General features: G+C 39.9%; 1 protein-coding gene and 1 non-coding gene across 4 annotated transcripts; one reads left to right on the top strand and one right to left on the bottom strand.

The window, feature by feature from the left end:
* Positions 1-1,466: 1,466 nt before the first annotated feature.
* tyw3 (tRNA-yW synthesizing protein 3 homolog (S. cerevisiae)) lies at positions 1,467-12,283 on the bottom strand. 3 transcript variants are annotated; one of them, XM_042109774.1, is made up of 6 exons: positions 11,791-12,276; positions 10,049-10,129; positions 9,201-9,299; positions 3,852-3,923; positions 2,335-2,468; positions 1,467-2,238 (listed from the first exon to the last, which is right to left on the bottom strand). In XM_042109774.1, exons 1-6 carry the CDS (start codon positions 11,962-11,964, stop codon positions 2,037-2,039), a joined length of 762 nt encoding a protein of 253 aa, XP_041965708.1. In that variant the 5' UTR covers positions 11,965-12,276; the 3' UTR covers positions 1,467-2,036. The 3 variants fall into 3 exon arrangements, with proteins under 3 accessions (XP_041965708.1, XP_041965717.1, XP_041965727.1); XM_042109783.1 differs by lacking the exon at positions 10,049-10,129 and having other exon boundaries at positions 11,791-12,280; XM_042109793.1 differs by lacking the exons at positions 9,201-9,299; positions 10,049-10,129 and having other exon boundaries at positions 11,791-12,283.
* On the top strand, positions 9,381-9,495 carry LOC121681849. Its single transcript, XR_006022315.1, has one exon. It is a non-coding gene; the product is annotated as a U5 spliceosomal RNA (small nuclear RNA).
* Positions 12,284-25,293: the final 13,010 nt, after the last annotated feature.

Raw genomic sequence — 25,293 nt, 5'->3', positions numbered from 1 at the left:
GTGACATCAATAAAGAAAATAGAAACAAAATGCTGTACAGCCTCAAGTATGAATGAAGTCACATTAACAGAAGGTTCGAAATGGAATGACACAGTCCTATATATACAGTCTATGGGTTGGACTAACAGAAGTTTACCGTTCCCTAAAGGTGATTTTATGGTTTGACAATAATAAGCATTAAGACCTCAAGTAAACGTTTTGGGGACCACTAGATGTATGAAGCAGCTGTCTGCATGGTGGCTCATAGACACATTTCTCTCTCTAAGGCTGGTTACATCATGAAGTCATTGTCCATTTCAAGCCTCAAGCTTTTAAGTGTATATGCTTTGAAATAAACTACATATATGCATTTTCACATGTACAGTATGTGAAGTAGGGGGACAAGCAATATGTTTGCAATTTACTAATCTTACTAGATTTAGTCATATAATTGACTATTATTTCACTATTGCCCCATACAATTTTCACTTACCACACTGAGGGCTTCCAACATAGGCTTTTCTTGTCACAGTTTGACTGACAGCAGCAGGTCTATGCTGCTCTTATTTAAACTCTGTGAAACTCTAGCAGTGTTGTGATACTGAAGCTACTATTGGCATCATACGTTGAAATGGAAACTATTAGTTTCATCTTGAATTTTAAAAGCTTTGTATGGGCATACTTCAATGTGAATTGAATTTAGGGTTGCCAACTTTCTGATATGAGAATGGGGGCAGGGGGTATTGATATAACCTATGTGTGGTGTGTGTATGTGTATTGCAAGATGTGCGTATATGATGTATAATGTATTGTTTTAATAAGTAGTGCATCATTTTACAAAATTGTGGGCAATAAAAATCAAAAAAGGAAAAAAAAAATCTTGCAATGACGCCTCCAGGGCTCTGTATTGAAGTAATGTAGTCTACTAGCCTACTCATTTTCTATCTGGTGCAAAACAAGAATAATTTCGATGCAAAAACATTTAATAAAGAAACAACTGTCTGTAGCTGTAGAGTGTGTTGTCATGGTTGTGTAGCAACGGGTTTGCGGGTGTTCCTGGTAGTGGGTTTAGGAATAGCAGACTGAGAGTTTGGTACCAGTGAACACGTGAAGTAAAGAGTGGCATCTTCAACCTAGCCTGTTGCTTGTTGAGTTATTACGCGCTCATCTACATGGTGTCAGAATGGAGCAAGGACTCCGACGGATAGACCCCCTAATCTTTGAAGAAAACGTCGCGGAAAACTGGATCAAGCTTAAAAAAGAATGGCAACTTAAGGACTTATTTTTTCATTTCTTGGATTATCTTTCTTGGGATTTGGATTACTATTTGCATTATATAGGAACAAAGACTGAGTTAAAACGAACTGAATTAACGACTTGACGGGGAATACAAACGGACTGAGATTAATATGCAGCCTGCTCTATATGAAGGCCCTTTCTTCTTTTCTCACACCATCTAGCGAATAAATAACACGATTAATAGTACAAACGGTGTTGGTGATCTTTTTAATTTGTTGTAATACATTGAATTGTTACATGTCCTCAGAGGTCAAGGTCTAGTTCACTCCAGGGCACTGAAGGTTAAGGCATACTCAAACACTTTACATTGCATGTATTTCATTTAAATTAGTGTCCATCTACAGAAAACTAACAAAACATCAAACAGAACAAGAAAAGTAACAAAAAACGAATAGACAGTACACCTTTCATAAAGTCTTTTCCTAGGAATTTTACTGTTGAATATAGGTCATGACCAGAAATCTATACCATACAGAACAAGTCTCTTTAACAGGGTCTGAAAAAGATAAATGCTGTTTTTGAGTACTACCTTGACCTTTAATATGTAATGAATGTAAATAATAAGGTAAATAGAAAAGGATTTAGAGTAAGAACACCAATTTCCAGCCTGTTGCATCACATGCAATTCATTAATGTTACAACTGTTCAGGGACTGGATGTGACATCTGAAATATTTCAACAAAATGGGCAATGTTTACAATAGCTGATGGGGCCTGCAATGTGTTATTATTAAAATATTTAAAAAGCTGTGTGAGATTTTATGAAAATAGAATCAAACTGGTTTCTAGGTAATCTTCTGAATCACTGAATTTATTTGCGGGAATTTGGCTGTCTTCAATAACTGAGTCTTGTGTTTTTCTCTGATGCTGATTCTGAACTATTTTTGTTGTTTTGTCTTTGCATGTCGCCATGGATGAGGATCCATCTGCTTGAAGAACCGCCTGTAGGCCATCATAGAACCTGAATTGGAGACCAATGGATAGCAATTTTCAATCATCTGAGAAGACACATTTGAAAGAAACAATACATTATAGATTTGATGAAGGGAGAAAATACCTTTTTATTCTGGTGACATTCTCTGCCATTTTCTGATTAGCAGCCTGCACTAGGAAGTGGATGTAGTTCTCATTCACCAAGATCTCCCCCTTGTGGCTAAGTGGAACTTCAAGACAGTGGGTACTGCGAACAGCCTTTGGATATGAAAGATCAACACATTTAACAGACAAAATTAGAAACAACTTTGAAGAGGTAACACAGAGGAATTAATACACTCGCAACACTGGTTCTAACAAACAACAAACCAGGGCATAAGCCTAAATTGTATACTAGGGCCTTTGGCGCTTTCCAGAGTGAACCATTACCTAGTTTAAGTGTTTCTGACCAAGTACAATAGTGATCAAAATATCTTTATGCAATGCTCTTTGTGGTGTACATGAACCCACGGTCCACTTCTACTAAATTAGGGCCTGGTATCATTTGATTCTGCATCTTCATTCCATTTTCCGTTTGAGTGGGAGTTAGTCTTCATAAGTTAGTAGTCCTCTTGACTGCTGCATTGTTCGCCAATGTATCTAGCCTAATGTACCTTGCCCTATGAAAGCTTTTCTAAGTCTTGTTACGTGGTTTAAAAGCTAGAACATTTTTTGTCACATCCAGCAAATATCTCACAATCCACTAGCTGTCTGTCCCTGTATACAAGCACGGGAGGGAGGGGAATACTTAGATAGATAGATAGATACTTTATTGATCCCCATGGGGAAATTCAAGGGTCTCAGTAGCATACAGACATCACACACAACATGCACTTACAGCAGAAATGGTAAACATAAGTATAAGTATAAACATATAACTAAACTCCACTGTACAATAAAGACAGTAGAAGATAAGAAAGACAAGAAAACTAACAAAACTAAATACTAAATACACTATATAAATTAAATTAAATTAAATTAAGAAAGTCCAATGTGCTTGAGGGTAATCAAGCATAAGACGCTTGTAGTGACAGGGCCAGGACTGGTAAGGTGCTAAAGGGAGTGAGTGTCATGGTGAAGGTGCAAAAAGTAGTCCAACCATAGTCCTTTAGTTATGTGTGCATGGCAAGGTGCTCAAGAGAGTGTCATGGTGAAGGTGCAAAAAGTAGTCCAACATTAGTCCATAACAGTGCAACAGTGCAATAATAAGGTCTAGAGACCAACATAAATAATATGGACAAATAGGAGAGTAAAGTATAATGTAGACAAGGTAAAATAAAAAACTATTTCAGTGCAAGAACAGGTTGAGGTAATAGGGTTATAGCCATTCATTCATTCACTTAAAACGTCAACAGAAGTGGCGTCACCCAACTGTGCTTAGAGGACCTTTAAAGTAAAGGCATATACTTTTTATTGATTTTATTGATTTCCCAATCTTACAATAGCTTTTAAGAGGTTTATCATCAAGCAATGCAGTGCTTTGATATCACAATCATTAATGTAACTTTCTCCTAAAGTCTACTGACTGATATGCATGACTAGGATATATCCACATAATCATAAAATCACTGAAAGTATAGGCTCACCCAGCAATTTCCATACCATTATGATTTTGCCTCTCTTTCCAATTGACATGCCGGAGTTTCTGAAGCCAGAATTTACTGCCACAGAGTGCTGCAAAACAATACACAAGTGTACATAAAAAAGGGTTTGTTTCTAGAAAGGCCAAAAGGTCTTTTGTCTCCACCCTTCTCCTGAATCTGATTATTGGTCCGCTCATTGCTTGACCTGTGCCTCATTGTGTTCATTAAGAGCCACTTTCTGTAAGATTTAGGCATGTTGTGGTACATCACCCCTTTATTTTCCATTCAAACATTTTTTAGAATGGGACAGCACAACAAGGACAAACACTTTTTAGTCTTTGGAACCATTTAAAACTAAATTGTGGAGGTTTTCAAATTAATGTTGTATCAGAGGGTAAATAATAATAATAATAAAAAAATAATCTCAAGACAGAACCAGATGATGATTTGAGTGGAAGCTCAGAGTACGTATATCATTGACATCACCTGAAACAATTAGAGTGCTTTTATGGAGCCCATCATGCAAGACACCATGATGGAGAAGTCTAACAAATAAAGCAGAGTTGTATAAATGTGCTGGGAGGTGCAGGGAAACTACAAAGTAGTACACAGAGTTTCAATAAAAGGAGTGGCCCTTGTTAACTTTCAGATACTGTAACTGAAAGGTTACCTGACTCTCCTCAGTTGACCGTGATGATATGATGCAAAAGGCACCTACTATGTCAACGATTAATGGAGGTTATATAATGGTGACCCAAAAGATTTGAATGGTAAAGTCCTGAATTGTAACCTGTTTCAATTTTCCGCCCAGCCCCACGGCACTTTAAAAGTGTTTACAATGTTACTCTTGTCTTGTCTGGCCATCTATCTGAGCCTGAAAAAGTTTCAATAGAAAAAAGGGGTCATAACATGTATCATAACATGAATGAATCTTACATACACCGTGTTTCAAATTATTATGCAAATTGGATTTAAGTGTCATTAACATTTTTTTTATTTTATTTAGTTTTTTCAATTAAACTCATGGATGGTATTGTGTCTCAGGACTCTATGGATCATTGATAATTAGTTTGCCAGGTAAGCCCAATCAAAGGAAAACTGCTTAAGAAGAATGTTCCACATTATTAAGCATGCCACAGGTTTGAGAAAGAAAAAGGATGAAAGGTATGAAAACATTGGATATTTCCCGAAAACGTATGCGTGATCATCGTACTGTGAAGAAATTTGTCGCTGATTCAGCGCATAGGCGGGTTCATGCAGACAAAGGCATAATAAGGAAGGTTTCTGCCAGAAAAATGAATAGGATTAAGAGAGCAGCGGCTAAAATGCCATTGCAAAGCAGCAAACAGGAATTTGAAGCCGATGGTGCCTCTGGAGTCCTGCGAACCTCAAGGTGTAGGATCCTCAATAAGTTTGCAAGTGTGCATAAACCTACTATTTGGCCACCCCTTAACAATACTCACAAGCAGAAATGGTTGCAGTGGGCTCAAGAATACATGAAGACTAATTTTCAAATAGTTTTGTTTACGCTAGAGTGTCGTGCAACCCTAGATGGTCTAGATGGATGGAGTAATGGATGGTTGGTGAATGGCCACAATGTCCCAACAAGGCCGAGACGTCAGCAAGGAGGTGGCGGAGTCATGTTTTGGGCCGGAATCATGGGGAGAGAGCTGGTAGGCCCCTTTAAGTCCCTGACGATGTGAAAATGACCTCGGCAAAGTATGTAGAGTTTCTGACTGACCACTTTCTTCCGTGGTACAAAAAGAAGAACTGTGCCTTCCGTAGCAAAAATCATCTTTATGTATGTGTGGAAAAGTTGCCCTCCAGTTAAACTTTTCCCCAAATGCTCCCGACGTTGTCCCTACACATAACTGACAAACATTTCCCGACACACACGCACACACCTGCACACGGCACTTGGCAAGTTCATTACACGCGATACCGGTTTAGCGCGTTCTGAACACATTCATATTTCACCGTCACATAGCGTCACACATATTTCTGTACTCACCAGTCTTCATCCACAACATCTCCGCAAGCCGCGAGGTACCCGCTGGTTTTGCTCCACCAAACATTTCCACCACACGCACCAGTATTCCCACGCCATAGCATCTACACTGACTGCATTCACTTCCTTGTTGTGTGTCCCGCCATCAATGGTCCCCCAAGAAAACCCGAACTGTCAAAGTTGCAATCTTTTTGTATTTTTTTTTGTTTTGATGGCGTGTCTGTAATGGTGGTTAGGGTTTTGAACTGGTTTTAGGGAAAGAGAAAGTATATATATATATATATATATATTTTTATAGCGTAAAATAAGGGTAAAATTGTTAGGATCAAGGCAAGTTTATTTTTGTTATGATTAATGTCTTTATTTTGTTAATTGTTTGTGCACTACTCTCCCACCATTTTGAGTGACGTTTCTAATGGGTAGGCCCATAAAAAGGCTGAGCTTCTGTCATTCGAGGGAGAGTGGCATAGGGAGAGCAGCTTGCTGTGAGGCTGAGTCTGGTTTGGTTTGTGAACATTTAACTCTTTGAATCCCTATTAGTTTTGTATTGGTTATTTTGTTTAGTTAAGTCTTTAAGTTTGAGCAACCCTCGTGTTGATTTTTGTTTGTAGCCTTTTTTTTTCAAAGTTTTTGTTTATCACTTTTGAACACTGTAAATAAACCAGCACTCTTAGCACAAAGTTTGCACTTGTCTGTGGTTCGTCAATGTCTTCGTGTACCTTGGTTGCCTGAAAGAGCGCGCATCCCCTTTGTGAGTTTGGACCGTGAGGTCTCATTCTTCACAGTATGACAATGCACCCTCTCATGCTGCAAAGAATACCTCTGGGTCATTGGCTGCTATGGGCATAAAAGGAGGGAAACTCATGGTGTGGCCCCCACCTTCCCCTGACATCAACCCTATTGAGAACCTTTGGAGCATCATCAAGCAAAAGATCTATGAGGGTGGGAGGCAGTTCACATCCAAGCAGCAGCTCTGGGAGACTATTCTGACATTCTGGCAGCTCTGGGAGGCTATTCTGCAAAGACATTAAAGCAGAAACTTAAAGCACAAGTCCAATGGATGCAAGAATTGTGAAGGTGATATCAATGAAGGGGTCATATGTTAACATGTAACTTGGCCTGTTAAGATGTTTTTGATTGAAATAACTTTTGAATTAATTTATATCACCTCCTAATGCTGCAAATTCAACAAATGGCCATTTTTAGTTCTTTACAATCTATAAAATGTCTTGAAACTCTGTTGTGCATAATAATTTGGAAGAGTGCATTTTGAGTTTTTTATTTTTGAAAACAAAATACTGTTATCATTAGTTGGTTTGTTCAATATGATGACTTGAAAATTATACTGACTGTTTTTTGCATCAACTGTTTAGGAAAATCTGAGAAAAACGCAATTTGCATAATAATTTGGAACGCAGTGTAAAGTGGTTCTTAATAAACACATCAAGGAACAGGGGAAACAATAGGCTACGTGGACAAAAGGATCTTCAGGTAGCGGTGGAGCGTTAACTGTGTTGTAATGGCATCTTCTGTTATATTCGGCTCCTGCCATTGAATATCTTGTTTGCTCAACACTAACAACTTTAACAAACACATAAATCCTTCTTTATCATAACGTGCTGATTCATTAATTGCAACGCCCAACCGGGTCCGTGTAGACACTACCGGTACATTAACAATAGGTGCAGGTTCAAGCACACCTGGGGGGTATTCCATCAACCTCAAGTCTCGCTAATTTTAGTGAGGTTAACGTGAATCCCAGCTTGGTAACTATGGGAATTTATGCCACAGAATTAACCTGGTCCGTAGCAGGTTAACTTTCAAGCTAAATTAAGCCGTGTTGCAAAAAAACCCAATCAGTCGGAAAACGAGTCCAAAAAGATGCTTTCGTCACCTGTAGCCTACAACTTCAAAAATAGAAGTAAAATGTTTTGTTCCGACAGGGTCACCAAGCATGGATTTACACACTCACTAGCTCCAAAGAATTTCTGAAGATTATGCGACTTAAAATGTTTTCACTTGACATGCGTGTGGTTCTAGGAATCTTGCTACTCTGTGTCATTTACGTTCTGTGATGGTGTAATGCATAGTGAGACAGCATAGGAAAGTGCGTGTTCACAGGTTCGCTTCCCATGCGAAGTATTTAGGCTACATAGCATATTACTTTGAAAATGGCATTTTTAGTTATACTCTTTAATAAAAGACATGTCCTACTGGTGATAAAGGGCCATGCACATTTTGTAGGCTGTTCAGTGACAGTATTAGTGCTATTTTTGGCTGAAGAATGTGAATGATAAAAAATGCACAAAAAATGAATGTTATCATTCACATCATACAAATGCCAAGGCATTTCACTGGCGTTATGGATGTGACAAAAAGTACATTTTCCGTGGAATTGCCCTATACTATTTATTCATTCACTCGTTTTGTTCAAGAGTGAAGACAATCAAACTCGCAATGATTTCAAACCATTAGCATTGTTGTTTTAAATGTATGCTTTCATTATTCTCCAATTTCTGTAGGCAACTATCTATTTTTTTTCTCTCGATGTTAAATTAGATGACTTTTGACGAAAATCCTGTAGATGGCGCGCTTGCAAATCAAACAGAAATTGTCTAGTATTGTCTTAATTTTACAACATATATTCATTTTTGGTCAACTTTTCTACCTCGTGCACGAGCAGAGATGAAGCTGACCTAAACCGCGCTTGAATAAACGAGGCCAAGATGCCGCTAACTTTAGTTAATGGAATGGCTTCAGCCCCAAGTGAAAGTCTACGCTAGTTCAAGCCAGGCTATTTCTGTTAAGCACCGCCTTCATTAGCGAGGTTGATGGAATACCCCCCTGGCTCCACCAGAAACAAACAACATCACAGAGAGCCTTTTGTGCATGTAGTCTTTGACCAGACCAATAATCAGATTCAGGTGAAGGGTGGAGACAGAGACATAAGGAACAGAAACACATAGCTATGTAAACACAACAGCATATGGTATAAGTAAACAAGGCCAAAAACAACCTTGAAAAAGAAAACAATCACCCTGCCATGAAAACCATAAGTAATGATATCTCGGCAACAAACGAAAACCAAAGACCACACTTTCTGGACATGATGAGTAAATTACAAACTAACTTTTTTTTTCATTTTCGGCAAACAAAGTATCTACATAAAACATAGAGCTGGAAAAGAGATTTAAAACTACATGAAAGCCATTTCTCTGTGACTAAAATGGCATTCATTTCGTTTCAACTATGCCTATTCCCTTTACCAATTTTCATGAGGCTGTCAGGTTTTCCCAGCATAAGCTACATGGAGGTCTGTTTTGTTAAATGTTTACGCATCTGATAGATAGGTGAACTTACCAGTAGTTTAGCACTTTCTATATCCTTGCACTGCACATGAAGTACAAATGGCTCAAACTTGAAAACAGCATTTCCACTTGCCTTCTGTAACCCCAAAACCTGTGACAGATAAACTAACTGTAAGTAGGCTACCATCGGATACCAACATTCTGTTGGTATCTTTTTTTAAATGTCTTTAACACACTCATGGTTCTCTTCATATTGTATGAATCTTTCGCCTTTTACTAAAGATTTCCGTGGAAAGGACCACTATGAGTTGATATGAATTTTTTGATGCCCCACCTTATGATGGGGGCAGCCGTGGCCTACTGGTTAGCGCTTCAGACTTGCAACTGGAGGGTTGCCGGTTTCGAACCCCGACAAGTAGGAACGGCTGAAGTGCCCTTGAGCAAGGCACCTAACCCCTCACTGCTCCCCGAGCGCCACTGTAGCAGGCAGCTCACTGCGTCGGGATTAATGAGTGTGCTTCACCTCACTGTGTGTTCACTGTGTGCTGAGTGTGTTTCACTAATTCACGGATTGGGATAAATGCAGAGACCATTTTCCCTCACTGGATCAAAAGAGTATACTTATATATACTTATACACAAGATAATGTTACAGACCACACTTGGTGGTGCAAAATATCGGAGTTTTGGTTGATTTGACCATCAGTTAACTTTGAAACATTCACCTTATTTTGGATAGACAATAGCAATATTTCATAGGAGTGAATAATGTCAAAAAATCCAGACTGGAGTAACTCAACATAGGCACCTCCGATATGTTTAGTGTTCTAAAGATGTCAAATATTTTTGTACATAATTTGTGTGAAAAGAATTCTCTTATTATTATTATTATTTCACTTACCACGTCTGCCACTTTGCATTTCTGGTGTGTAACAAACAACCAAGAGCAATTCTGTTTCTGCACTCTCGAGCACTCTGAAAGCTTTTCAAAGAAAACTAATATAAGTTGGCAGTAAAAGCACAAATAACTTTAGCTGCAAAAGAATAAATATTAGGTAAAGCATAAAGTAAAAAATAGTAAGGAAGTAGGTCTAAGTAGCCCAAGTCTTTATATAGTGCAAATCAGAGCCCTAAAGAGATATCTATATCTATAAGGCTCTGGTGCAGAGTGTAACCCGAAATGCTCCACACGCAGTCAGTCATTAAGGCATTTTTTTTTTTTTTTTTAAAGTGAAAACAGACTGTTAGGATAGGTTGGGGTCATATGGTAGGGATATTACTGACTTACAGGCAAGGCTTCAGTGATGTCACTTGGTTAAATTGCCACCTGACCTTTCGAGGAATCGGTTTTAAGATGCAACTAGTTTGGAGTCTCAGCTTGAGCTCAGGCCTGTTGACACATGCCATACAGAGACTGGCGTTTTGGGATGTGATTTGGACTAACCACCACATAGAATAAAACTGAACTGTAGCCTACAAGAACCAGCACTTGGGCTAGCATAGTATGTCTGGTATAGGAGGAGCACCGGGCCGGGAGTGCGAAGATGCCGCAGGTATCTGACCACTCTCTGATGCTCCTGCCAAGCTGACATACACACACGCACACACAACAGTTAGGACCTTCTTCCAAGTTTGTGCACCACACGCTGGCTTGTAGGGTATCTGTTAGGTCTTTCTGTGTTTGTTTTCTGTTTGTGTTACAAGTTGCGGGAGGCTTTTATTTTAATTTATCATACCCTAGACAGTTGAGAGCTTGGGCCTGCACCCTGTCCTAACACAGACAAAAAACAAGATGCCAGACGGAGCGGCCTGACTCGCAAGTGTACCCGTAACAGACATTAACCCTTGTAAGGTGTTCATATATTTGTTAATGTTCCCAGGTCTGGTGGACCCACCAAATTATTAGGCTTTTAAATCAATGCAGCCATAATAAGTAAAAATACTTAGGCTATCAGATGTTTACTTTAGCTCAAATACCAATGATATAAACATCATTTATGGTTCATATTTGCCAATTACCCCTGTGAGATCACATTTATGATCATATGAATAATTTTCATTCATTTTTTGCATTATTTCCTAGGGTTACTGATGCTTATTTCTTAGAACTTAGTCAGAATAGGTGCATGAAATGCACTTGCAGCAGATGCAAGTGGGAACAGCAGATGCAGAAAGACAACATTCCCACACACACACATAGAGCCTGTTTATTAGACATTTTCTGGTAATACGATTTTGTTCACGAGTGGTGGCACGGTTCGACACGTGATCGTTTGACACCAATATAGCTGCTTTTTGTCAACAGAATGGCAAGATGGCTGCCCCCGTGGTTAGATTCAACGTTATCGATAAAGAGGAAAACACGAAAATCCTCTAAAGTGGGTCTAATGGATTCCAAACAGTGCATAGGCCTTACAGCGCCGTTACAACACAACGCCGGGGGAAAAGCGGCCGCATTGAGAGCCACTTCCAAGTAGCCCATTACACGGATCCAGTAGACCCGAACACCCAAATACATGCCTGTGTGTGTAGCAAACATTGAAATCGGGTCCCACAGACCCAAACACCTAACAAGGGTTAAGGCATAAACTAATAAATGAACGAATAACAAAAAAGTTAAATACGCTATATTGTTTTTCTTACCCCATCAATTAGAATAATTCTTCCCGAACAAGAGCTTGTGGTGAAGTAGTTTGAAGAATCGTTTATAAGGCAGACAACCGGATAAATTTCGTCGTCAATGTTCCCTTTCTTGCTAAAATCAACTTTGCTGAAACAATGCCTCTTCCATTGCTTAAATGCATTTTCGTGGTCCATATCGATAACTGGACAACATGAATATAGTTAGAAAATATCTAAACAGCCTCTCTAAAATTAAGAGATGTGAAGTCGTTGTTGCAGCATGTTGATTCCGGGAGGATTGTCAATAGACTTAATTCGATGCCGCGCTGCGCAGATATGGCTGAGCATGCTGGACTCACAAACAACTTTGACGAGATTTGGAAAAGATTCTTGAAATATTGGAGTCTTTTAACGAATGCCTCCCATTCAAGCTTTACTCAAACGACTACAATCTTTCAAGAGTCTTTCCCAAATCTTGTCAGTTGTTTGTGTAAGGAGCCCCTTAGCTAAATGAATGTTTGCATTGTGCAAAAGTCCAGCGTGCGTTCAGCCAGGTCTGCGCAGGGTTGCATGAAGTTGAATTAGCCTATTGCTGGTTCAACTTCTGGACAGAGTTAATAGGCTACCAAAATAAAAGTCATGTGCACGCTCTACCACAACCACTATGGCCACAAAGGGTAATGTAACTTCGGACTACAATAAGAATCAATCACCTCTCAGTTTATAATGTGATTGTAATTTTGGCCAAGTTTTAAATATAAGTCAAGTGAATTGCAATGAGAAGGTCTTGGGTTCAAACCTCACCTTACACACATATTCATTATTCTGAACCTCAGGCATCTATGTGGTAACCTGACAATAGCCAGATGAATGTCATTCCGCTTAGCTCCGCCTAGCTTCACTCACATCCATCTGGGACCTCTTCCATTGAGAGTGATTTCTGCAACCGACTTTATGGTTCAGCCAATCAGGACGCAGGGCGGGAGTTTCATAGATGTGACATAGCGTAGAAGCGACTGTGAGACTGTTATCAGCGTCACGGGTTGGCTTCAATGTGAGTGGTTGAAGTAGCACGTCAATAGATGACGGACAAGTGGCTTATTCAATCATATGCAAGCATTTTTTGATTAGGCCCAGCCTTCTGAAGCAACACTTCAATGGATCGGCTCCAGATGGATGAGTGGAGCTAGGCGGAGCGAAATTCATCTGGCTATTGTCAGGTTATCTATGTGGCACAGTGGTTAACATATTTAAGCAATAAACCCCAAGTTTATGGATTGCAGCATAACACTCAATCATTTATGTAAGGGCAAGGCATGAAATTGGCACCCGCCCACACGCCAAATGCGGGTAACTTTTGTGATTGGCGGGTGAAACTGTCAATTTACCTGCCACGTTGGCAGGTAGCCAATAAGACAACACAACACTGAGCAAGGAGATGCACTGTCGGGATTGGCGTATGTGGGCAAATTAAGCTGAAGCACTGAACCACTTTGAACAGTTGATTCGAAAATGGGATTATTTGATTCGAGAATTCGATTATTCATTACTCGAAGCTTCAGTAACAGCAACCTCTCCTGGTGAAAAGCCAAGACTGCATCTAAATTATTCCGGCTAGATAGTGGACAGGAAGCTTTACTAGTGAAATAATGGGATATCATTGTTTTTACAAATAAAGATTGATCCGGAGCAATCAGAATAAAGTTTCCCTTTGTCTCTCTTACATTGTAGTAAAAATAAATCGATACGAACAACTATGTCACAGTAGACTAAAGGCTACGCACCAAATGCAATGTTGTGCATTACGGCTCCTACACACAGTTGCGTTCCGTCAACGCATTCCAGTGGGTGTTCCCGACGGTAGCTATGCAAATGACTTGAAGTAAAACCGTAATGTGATTGGTTGGTGCCGTCCGTAGATTGGCTTGATTGGCCGGTGCCGTCTGTCGGTGCAGCAACAGCTGAACTTCTCAATGCGAGCGATGGGAGAAACGCGGCGCGACGGACCCACAATTCAGTTCGGCAACGGATGACGTGAGCCAATGTAAAGTGAATGGGATGCGTCTCCAGCAACGCAACGCACGCAGCTGTGTGTAGGACCCGTTAGCCTAAAGTGTTTATGCTTTGAGCGCGCTACAATTCAGACTAGAAACGAGGCCGTGCCAGTTGCAGTAGCAGCACAATCGGTTTGCGAGGCGGTGGCGCTGCGAACCACTCAGGTGATTCATTCAGAGAATAAGCTCTGACGTCATATGTCACGTGATTTTTCCGTACCAAAGCAACCTTCGGAGCAGTGGTTCAAATGGAATTGTAGTTAATGGTTTGAAGCACGTATCGAAGCTTCAGTGTCAGACAGTGCCATCACTACTTCCTACCTATACCTGATGCACCACAGATACACAGCGACACCCTGTGCAATAAAAGGGACATGACACTTCAACCGTAGCAACATGTTTGGCTGCTAGAGTGCATGTAGGAGCAAATGACATTTACAAAGAGCAGCTGTATGTCCGAGAAGATTTCAAGGATTTTTTTTCTGTCCTACAGTATATAAGCTTGGAATACAAATTTTCATCAGTGGTCCACTCCCAGCCGAGGGAAGCTTTGTTTTTACAAGACTTTTTAGTTTAAACACCTGGCTCGCAAAAACATGCTTTTCCGGTGGAATGAACTTTATTGACAATTTTAACCTTTTCTGGAATCGCAGATAATATTTCAGACCAAGTAGCACAGAACTCATCTGGATTGGAGCCAAAATCTTAACTGAAAACTATCGCCTCTCTCTGCACCACCCAGCATTTTTTCTGCCAACCTTGAACAGACCCTCTGATAAGCTGTAGGGCCAAATGACAATCACCCGGTAGCCCCCACCGAAATAAAGACCTGGGAGGAACATGTCCGCTCAACAATGCCCAGCCACATCCACTGGAACAAATTAGCTTGAAGGGATAAGCTATGCTGGAGTGCTGCAGAAATCTATATCACCAAGGCTACCAATGCTGCGGAGACGCTGTCAGGAAAGAAGAGTTATGCTGACATACCAGTGTCTGATAACAACATGGACACTGCTGGAATGACTGTGGAAAGTGAACTACCTAAGCAGTCAAATGGAACTGTGAACATATGGAAGCAACACTGCACCCCAACTCCCCTGTATACCCATCACCATCTCCACCCCAACATTATGTCACTCCCTGCAAGTATGCAGAGACTAATGCCAATAACCAAGCAGCCTTTTAACAGCCCAATACCATCCGCAGATCCCTGGCAGGCTGTGTTATATCAGCCCGAAACCTTCAACTGTGTTCAACCTTTACAGCACCAAAAAAGTTGAAGAATCTTTTCATATTCTCAGCCGGCACGTAACATGGAATGTGCAGTGGACAATACTGACAACAACAACAGGGATCAAATCACCAACTCTGATTGCAATATGGTTGTTTGATATTGTTGAGGTCCCTGCAATATAAATGGTTGATAACTGGCAGTAGTTTTGAGAATATGCCGGGACCCAGTAGGCCCATGACATTCTCTATTCCTGTATTGATTAGCAATAGAACGAGTCAAGAGCATCGACAGGGTAAACCGGTCAAATCTCCTACCTGTACCACAACTAGTGATGGCCAAATGAAGCTTTGGTGAACCTCCAGTGTGAACCCAGCGACACTAGCTGAAAAGCTAAAAGATGGCCGCCACACATACGTTTTTCAACATAAAAGACCTTAGCAAACCAATATTTTTGGTTACATATACTGTTTTGGGTAAGGACTTTTATGTTGAAAAATCTACATGTGGCAGCCATATTGGATTTTTTCATTAGTGTTGCTAGCTTCACACTGCTGTGGTTTAGTGGTTCACCAAAGCTTCATTTGTCCATCACTAACCACAACAACCACATAATTCCCCCCCCCGGCTCATATTACCTCAACACTTAGAGTAAAACTAGCACTTCTGAATATAAGATCTCTTTCAAACAAATCATTTTTAGTCAATGATTTTATCTGCACACACAACCTCAATTTTCTACTTTTAACTGAGCATGGTTAGATCAAGTAAACAGCGCTACTGTTTATTGCTATTGCTCCATTAAAATACAAAACATTTAAGGAGAAGCAGAAAGCACCATGGAAACAAAATCCAGTGGTACAAATCCTAAAAAGAGAATGTAAGAAGACCGAAAGAAAATGGCGCAAATACAAACTTCAGATCCTGAAATCCATAAAGACATATGCTCTGCATGTATAATTTTGAAATAAAGCAAAGCAAGACGGTCTTTCTTCTCAAATATCATCAGTAGAAGTACAAATAACTCTTGCATACTATTTTCAACTGTGGAGACGTTAACAAACCCCCCTCACAATTAGCACCTGAACTTGTCTCAGCTAATAAATGCATTTTTGCATCTTTTTTCAAAGGCAAAATTGATAAAATCAGACTGAACATATCTTCACAACAACTTACAGTACTCAACATCTGGAACTTCCAGCCTCAAGGGAAGAGGAACTTAACTTGTTGTCAGAGTTTATTTTGATAGACTATGAAGCTCTTGTAAATACTGTACAGGACCTCAACTCTTCCATGTGGCTTAGACACTTTGACACTACCTTCACAAGTCCCTGATAAATTATTGAAAAATAGTCTCTAATCAACTAACAACCTTCCTAACATCCAATGGGTATTTTGATTACTTTACTTAAATTCAAACAACCACATGAAAGCAATAAATCAGCTTTTTACCACCTCAAAAACATTGCCAAACTTAGAGGGCTAATGTCAAAACACGATATATAAAAACGTATTCATGCATCTCCATAGGGTTGACTAACTGCAATGGGCTTTTCACAGGCCTTCCTAAAAAGACTATCAAACAGCTTCATATGATACAAAATGCAGCGGCTAGGGTTCTCACAAAAATAATTGACCACATTACTCCTATACTTAAGTCCCTGCATTGGCTTCCAGTAGTAGCCAACGGTGGGTTTCCACACAGCGAAACACCTCGCGAATTTCGAGTGTTTAAACTAACATAGTGGTCTATTTAGTGGTGTATGTGCCCTGACTAAGTTTATGTGGCATATAAACCGCAATTCGTGTTGATACAAGTGCCAATGTTCATGTCGAAACATTTTATACAAATTTTCGTGTAACAGCTCAGGTAGTCTCCGGCATCTTGGTCAGACTTTTTTGTAACTCCCGCCTCCAAACACAAACATGCGGACCTGATTGGTTCTCGAATAGTCCTCATTTAAATAAAGTTAAACTTTCGCCAAACTTTGTTTCGCCTGCCTCGGCGATTCGCTCTCATTTCGCCTCTCCCCTGTCTCCAACTGAAAGAACTTGTTCACTGTTTTTATTTCCACCAAGATTGGCCGAAGGAAGTTCATGTAAAGTATGTTTGCTTGATCACTGTACATTTTGCTCAACAGCTCCTTGCCGAGTAGCAGTGTTCTGCACTGGCTGCAAGACTGAAGTCCAGCTTCAGTGCATCTCGCTGTTGCAAAATTCGGTCGAGTCAGCTACACCTTAACCAACGAGTAGTGGACGGTGACAGTACTTTTAGTGGGCACGCTTCATCATTTAGAGTTTCGTAGAGAGTTTTGTAGTCAGTTTGATGTTTGGCTGAGTGAGAAAGCCAGTTGTAGGTTTCTCTTATCATATAGTCTAGATTGCTAGGGAGTTGAGCCATGGCCTTGTTTGCCACTATATCCAATGAATGACAGACGCACCTTATAAGGTTTAGATCGGGCTGTTTTTCTTTGAGTAAAGTGTACACGTTGTGATTTTTTCCTACCATAACACTCGCTCCATCTGTGGCGATCCCCACCATGTTTTTAATGTTTAGGCCATACTCTTGCATGAAGGTGAGGATCACGTCTGTGATGCCCCTGGCATTTGCGCATGTCACTTCAACTAACCCCAGGTAAGAGCTGATGAATTTGCCATGTTTTAGTGACCGGTATTTAATGCATATGCACAGCAGTTTATTGACAGATATATCGGTGGTCTCATCCAAGTAAAGAGAGAATGAGGACTCACCGATATCGTCCTTTAACTCATATCTGAAGTGAGGGGCCAGCACTGATTTAACTCACATTTGAAGTGAGGGGCGATATTGTCCTTTAACTCACATCTGAAGTGAGGGGCCAGCACTGATTTAACTCACATCTGAAGTGAGGGGCCGATATCGTCCTTTAACGCACATCTGAAGTGAGGGGCCAGCACTGATTTAACTCACATCTGAAGTGAGGGGCCGATATCGTCCTTTAACGCACATCTGAAGTGAGGGGCCAGCACTGATTTTATGATGGCCGTGCACTTGGTGCGGTGCATTTTGAATTCTCCAAATTCCTCCTCTAGGATATCTGACAGGTCGTCCACGGCATTGATTGACATGTGGCAGGCCACGTATGTTGCGAGAAGTTCCCTTCTCTTCTGATCATTACTGATGTCACCCTCTCCAGAGCATGTTGGCCTAGTGAACGACCTAATGCTAACATTTACACTCGGGAGACAGTGTCTCGTGTGTCTCTTCATTTCAGCGTGGTCTTTGAGATCTCTTAGTTGAGCTCGTATCTTGCTCCTGCAGTACTTGCACCGTGCCTTGGACGGATCTTGCGCGACAAGTGCGATCCATGCTTTTAAAGCTTCATCAGCCTCCCACTCCTTTCTGTAGTGCTTTTTATATTTACCCTACTTCGACATTACTCTAAATCGATCTAGCTTTTAGAAATGGTTAGCATGGCGGTAGAATATAGAACAATGGCAGAACATTCTGAAATGTATCATTTTTATTTTATCTGACTTAGGCCGCTGCCCGCCTTTACAAATGTCTTGCTGCCCATGTTTGTAGGGTGTGATCGCTACATTATAAACCTAAAATTAGAACAACATTTTAATTGTATTTGATCAAATGTATGATTGGTGCGAAAACAAAAACCTCCCAATCTCGTTAAAAGTAGCCCATATTTTATCTGCCCGCCTAAGGCTTTTTCTCTCCGCCCGACGTAGCCCAATCTGGAAAAGTGAGTCGACGGCGCATGCGTTTGGACTTCCGTGTTTCGTGTTTTGCTCCGAAGAAGACAAGGCGGTTTGTTTAATGCGATATTTAATTAAATTGGTAGTTGTGCATAAACTGAGTTGGTGGAGGAGGTAAAGGGAGAACAACAACCAAGAGGGCACTTGAAGTGGAGGAAAACGATACAAGAGTTGTAAGAAGGAAAATGACAGAAGAGGACGGGTATAAGGTTTTGATAAAATTTAAAGAGGGTAGTAATATACAGGACGTAAGTCTCTCTGCCTTAACGAGTGGAGTAAAAAAATCAGTGGGTGAAGTAGAATTGGCAAAAGTGCTACGCGATCGCGTTGTTGATTAAGTGTAAGGACATAGGACAAAGAGATAAGGCTATGCAAGTACAAACAATCTGTAAAAAGGAAGTGAGTGAAGTGAGAATGTTTGGCAAACACCGGAGAGCGAGGGATGTAATATCAGGAATCCCTTTAGGTGAGAAGTTAGAGGAACTTAAAAAGATTATTAAGGGAGGAACTGTAGTTGAGATTAATCGTCTTAAAATGACGAAGAATGGTGAGAAAGTTGACAGTACCTCAGTACTCCTGGAATTTCAGGAAGGGGTGCTGCCATCTAAAGTGATGATAGGGTTTATGAGTTTTAGTGTGAGGGAGTATATTCCTCCACCCGTAAGATGCTACAAGTGTCAGAGATATGGACATATTGCAAGAGTGTGTAAAGGAAAGCAAAGATGTGGAAAGTGTGGTGGAGATCATGAGTATGGAAAGTGTGGAGTTTGTGCTGAGAGGAAGTGTTGTAATTGTGGTGGGGATCACACAGCAGCTAGGAGTCTTATTGCAAATGGCCAAGAACTTAAAGGTTTTATTGAAGATTTAAATGATAAGCCAGATATTGTATGCATCCAGGAGACTTAGCTTAAGTCTATTTTAGACTTTGTGATAAAGGGGTATATAAGTTTAAGAAGGGATAGATTAGAGGGAAATGGTGGAGGGTGTGCTATTTTTCTAAGACAAGGGTTACAATATAGAGAGTTAAGGAGGGGAAATGAGTGGGAGTTTATTGCAGTGGAGGTATGGACAAGTAAGGGAAGTGTTAAAATAATTAACTTTTATAATCCATGTAAGCAACTGGACATTGGGCACTTGGAAGAAATTTGGGGTGAGTTAAATGGGAAAGTTATTTGGTGTGGAGATTTTAATGCACATAACATATTATGTTAAGGATGACAGTAATGGGAGCATTGTTGAGGAATTTATGGAAGAGAAAAAGCTAGTGTGTTTACATGTAAATGATGGAACTGGTACAAGGATAGATGTAGCAAGGGGGACAGAGTCTACAGTAGACATTACACTAGCTTCAATAGCAATAGCTAGGAAGTGTAGGTGGGAGGTAATGAGAGAAAGTACTATGGGAAGTGATCATTCTCCTATACTAATTCAAACAGAAATGGAATTGACTGTGGAAAAGGTAGTGAGGGAGGGGAGATGGAGGTTGGAAGAGGCTGACTGGGAGAAGTTTAGAGAAATCAGTGAGTGTTCTTTGATGTGGGTCAGAGATGATCAAGAAGTTGAGGAGTTAAATACAGAGATAAGTAGCACTATAATTCAGGCAGCAATAGAGGCTATTCCAAAGTCTAAACCCACAAAGTTGTGTAAAATTGTGCCATGGTGGTCAAAAGAATGTGGTGAGGTAATACGGAAAAGAAATAGAGCTTTTAAAGAGTTGAAGAAGACACATAATTTTCAAAATCTAGTTGAATATAAGAGACTACAGGCAATAGTGAGGCAAACAATTAGGAGATATAAAAAGAATATTGGAAAAGGTTTTGTGACTCAATTGGAAGGTCAACACCAGTGGAGAAAGTATGGGGAACTATAAAGAGAATGAGAGGCTGTGGGAAAGAGTTTGGTTACCCAGTAATGAAGGATGGCCAAAATAGTGTGACTAGTAGTGAAGCTAAAGCGGAGCTAATAGCAAAGACACTAGTAAAAGTACATAGATCTGAAAATTTAAGTCAAGAGGAAAGAAGAGGAAGGGAGGATACTATTGCAAGATATGGGAGTATCAGTCAGGAAGGTGATGGTGAAGATGGTAGTGCGTTAAATAGGTTATTTACAATAGCTGAACTTAATAATGCCTCAAGGAAGCTGGGTAAATCAACTCCAGGAAGGGATAGTATCTGTTATGTGATAAAGGGAAAGAGATGTTGCTAAATTTGTACAATAAGGTATGGATAGAAGGCACTATTCCAAGAAGTTGGAAGGAGTCTATAATTATACCCATAAGGAAGCCAGGGAAAGATCCAACAGTTCCAGAAAGTTATAGACCGATTGCTTTGACCTCTCAGATGGGGAAAACTATGGAAAGGATGGTCAATGATAGAATGGTATACTACATGGAGACTAGAGGTCTGATCAAAAATTATCAGAGTGGGTTTAGAAGAGGAAGAGGAACAATGGATCCTATGGTGTGTTTGGAGTATGACGTAAGGAGAGCTCAGACAAATAAAGAGACAGTATTAGTGGTGTTCTTTGATATTGAAAAGGCTTATGATATGCTGTGGAAGAAGGGGCTGCTTATCAAGTTAAAACTAATGGGAATAAAAGGAAGAGTTTTTAGCTGGTGTAAGGATTTCTTTACAGAAAGGGAAATAGCAGTTAAAATTAATGAAGTATTAAGTAGTTATTATGAAGTAGAGAATGGCACTCCTCAAGGGAGCATCATTAGTCCTTTGTTTTTTTCAATAATGATTAATGATGTGTTGTTGGATGCTCAGTCGATGTAGCTCTGTTTGCCGATGATGGTGCTATGTAGAAGAAGAGTAGAAATGTTGAATATGTTGTTAATAAAATGCAACAAGCAATTAGTAATATTGAAAGATGGGCATTTGAATGGGGATTTAGATTCTCAGTGGATACATCAAAGACCATGTTTTTTACAAGAAAGAAAATAAATCCAGATTTAAAACTTAGGATATATGGATCAGAATTAGAACGAGTAGACTTCTTTAGGTATTTAGGTCTGTGGTATGACAAGACGCTTACATGGGCAATTCATGTCCAAAAAGTAGTGGAAAAGTGTAAGAAGGTCTTAAATGTTATGCGTTGTTTGAGGGGAGTAGAGTGGGGTGCAAGCAGACCAGCTATGAAAACTATTTATATAGGATTAATGAGGTCAGTGTTGGATTATGGATGTTTTATATATGGGTCTGCTTCTGCAACTCAGTTAAGTAAACTGGATGCAATACAATATCAGGCTTTGAGATTATGTAGTGGGGCATATAAGACTACTCCAGTGGCTGCAATCCAGTTAGAGATGGGAGAGATGCCTCTTAAGCTAAGAAGAGAGCAGTTGGCCCTTGTTTACTGGGCAAACCTGAAGGGCCACAAAGATGACCATCCTTGTCAGAGGGTTCTAATGCCCTGCCAAGAGAAGGGAAAAGAACAAAGTTCATGTTTTGGTTGGACAATAGGAAATGTTGCAAGAGAAATGGAAATTACAACACTAAGTAAGTAAGTCCAACAGTGTAGCATATTCAAGTGTTCCTCCATGGATGTTTAAAGAAGTAGCAATAGATTTAGCATTATTGGAAGAAAGGGAGAGTGGAGTTACTATTAATAATTATGCATTTGAAATATGTCAGAGAAAAGTATGGAAATAATATTCATGTGTACACAGATGCATCAAAAATAAACAAGAGAGTAGGAGTTGCATATGCAATTCCCGAATTACAGTTGGTAAAGGCTAAGAGAGTTAGTGATGATCTTGCTGTACAGTATATACAGCTGAATTAATTGCAATATGGTTGGCGTTATTATGGGTGGAGGAGTATAGATCTAAAAGTGTAGCAATATGGTCTGACTCAAGTTCAGCTTTATTAAGAATAAGGAATGTACATTCTGAATCCAGGCAGGATATTATATATGAGATAGTGCATTTGGTAAATAGGTTAACCAATTCAGGAGTTTAGCGTCCTTCTGGGGTGGGTTCCAGCCCATGTAGGAGTAGTGGGGAATGAAGTGGCAGACAAGTATGCTAAACAGGCAACAAAACAAGATACTGTAGCATAGGTATTCAGGTACAATATAGCAAAACTGAAATTAAAAACATGATTAAAGCTAAGAATAAGGAAATATGGCAATATTTATGGGATAATGAAGGTACAGGCAGGCATCTGTATTCAATTCAAAAGAATGTAGGATGGAGTAGGAGTACCAGCAGAAGCAAACAGGAGGAGGATATTGTGTCAAGAATGAGGTATGGGCATACAGGGTTGAACTGCACACTAGTTTTAATGAGAAAGCATGCTGATGGTTACTGTGAGTGTGGCAATCAAGAAACCGTAGAACATGTCATAGTACAGTGTCCTAAATTCCAACAGGAACGACAGACACTTATAGAGCAGCTAGCACAAGAAAAAATGAGTCTGGACATAACAGATTTACTGCAAAGAAATTCTGGGGAACAATGTTTTAGATGTGTTTTTCAATACTTGAAAACAACAGGTTTATTCCATAGAATTCAGAGGGATGTAGTATTCAGACCCACACTCCTATTCAGAAGGTGGCGGTAATGCACCTAAAAGCTGTTTGCCAACCGCCAAAGAAAAAAGAAAAATAAGAAGAAGAGCCCAATCTGGCAACACTGCTGGGCACTCACCGTTGGCAGCATAGACATAATATACATAGACGCCGCATTGGCTGCTGGAAACAAGAAATGCGGCCGCCATCTTGGACCGGTCATACACCTCGTTGCGTTGCAGCAGAAGACACAAGATGACAGCACTGTGCAGCATGTTCCTTCTCAAATCGGCGGACCATACTCGGGGGATTTACTTTTCACAAGTAAGATTTAACATAACCGTACTATTGGTTATATCTTGTGAATAGAATATTACCAGAGAGCTGAGAAGGAGCAATCTTTGATATTACTGTATGAAAATCGTAGCCATCTACCTAGGCTATGTTTACTCGGTGTTCACCCGGCTATGAACTGAGACTTGATAAGTCATATTCCATAACACTGACTTAGATTACAACTGACACAAGAAGGCTATTGTAGAAATCATACTAGATTTGGCCGGCGAATTTTACACAAGTGGCACAGACTAGCCTATTGGGCAATCACTAGCTGCTACTTGTAGCCTAAGTGTGTTGATGGTAGCCTCACTATTTCCTGAATAAAGTAACTTTTCAATAGCTCAACTTCTTTATTTATCAAGTAGCTTAGCCAGACAAGCTACACTTTTCTTGTCATGTGAAATTAGCACAATTTAAAGTAGCTTCCTATGTAGTGAACTAGCCTACTGCTGTGTTTGTGTTAGGCTACTAATACATTTGACTGGGTGGTAGTTTTGTGTAGTGTTTTATTCATGGCAGAGTAACTGATAGTTTAGCTCACTAAAATTTCGAAGTAGCTTGCCCAACACTGTATTATTCACATGTCATTTACCCTAACAAGAATAAGATGCCTCTCAAATTCCTTTTCATTCATTTATTTATTATTTTGTATCTCTCCAGAACAACTGCCTTGTTCAAGAAGACTGTGAATGAACTGAACGGTCTCCTCACACCCCTGGAACTGAGGAAGGTGCAGCTCTTCATTGCAGTACTGCAGGGTATCTGCTACACTGTGACTGAATGTTTGATTTATGAGCTCCACCTTCATCACCTGCATTCGCCACTCTGTGTCCCATTTTCCCATCGTCTGGTTGACTCAGTCCTCTTTTATGGAGTTTACCCAGTTTACTATGCCATCTTATTTGCCCACCTGCTGTCTGAAGCACTTTTGTTCTCAGCCAAAGTGTACCCAAGCAATTTTAGCAAGGTGGGAACATACAAAATGACATGCACCAGTTGTCGAAATCATAGAACCAACTGCATGACGGTAACTCTGTCTCACTGAGCCTGTGAAGACACTCCCTGATTCTTTACTGATTGCAATGAACGGGTTGATCTTAGCAGTTTCTAAAATGTTTCTTAATTCCTTTTTTCATGTAATCTCTTCATTGGGGCTGGAACCTTTCTGTGAACTGTAAATAACAGATGCTGTTGATGAACCCATTGACACTGTACAAGTGACAAGTCACCTTTTTGTCTTGAATTGATGAACTGTTACACTTACTATGCCAAACCAATGTCTGTTTTTTAAGGATCAGAAACAAACCTACAAACTTGCACTTTACAATATTTATGGAACTTGTCTAACAAATGCTGTTGATATTGAACCCAGTTACTCCATTTCCTTTATGCCACACCAATGTCTGTTCATCACTTTATTTTTGATGGCACTGAACTGAAAATGTTAATGGATTTTTTTCTGTAAATTTAACTCATTAAAACTTGTATCAAACCAGTTTTTGTCTATGCTGTCAAACGTGGATTAGTTATGTTCCCAGTTTTTATATTGGATGTCATCACTTTATAATATATCATATATATCAGAATATTCTATTACTGTTAAGCCCACTATGAATATTAAAATACACACAACCATGT

Source organism: Alosa sapidissima, chromosome 1 (assembly GCF_018492685.1).
Source record: "Alosa sapidissima isolate fAloSap1 chromosome 1, fAloSap1.pri, whole genome shotgun sequence".
NCBI classification, from domain to species: domain Eukaryota; kingdom Metazoa; phylum Chordata; class Actinopteri; order Clupeiformes; family Clupeidae; genus Alosa; species Alosa sapidissima.
Note: the sequence above shows the minus strand (reverse complement) of the source record. Positions and strands in the feature narration are given on the sequence as shown.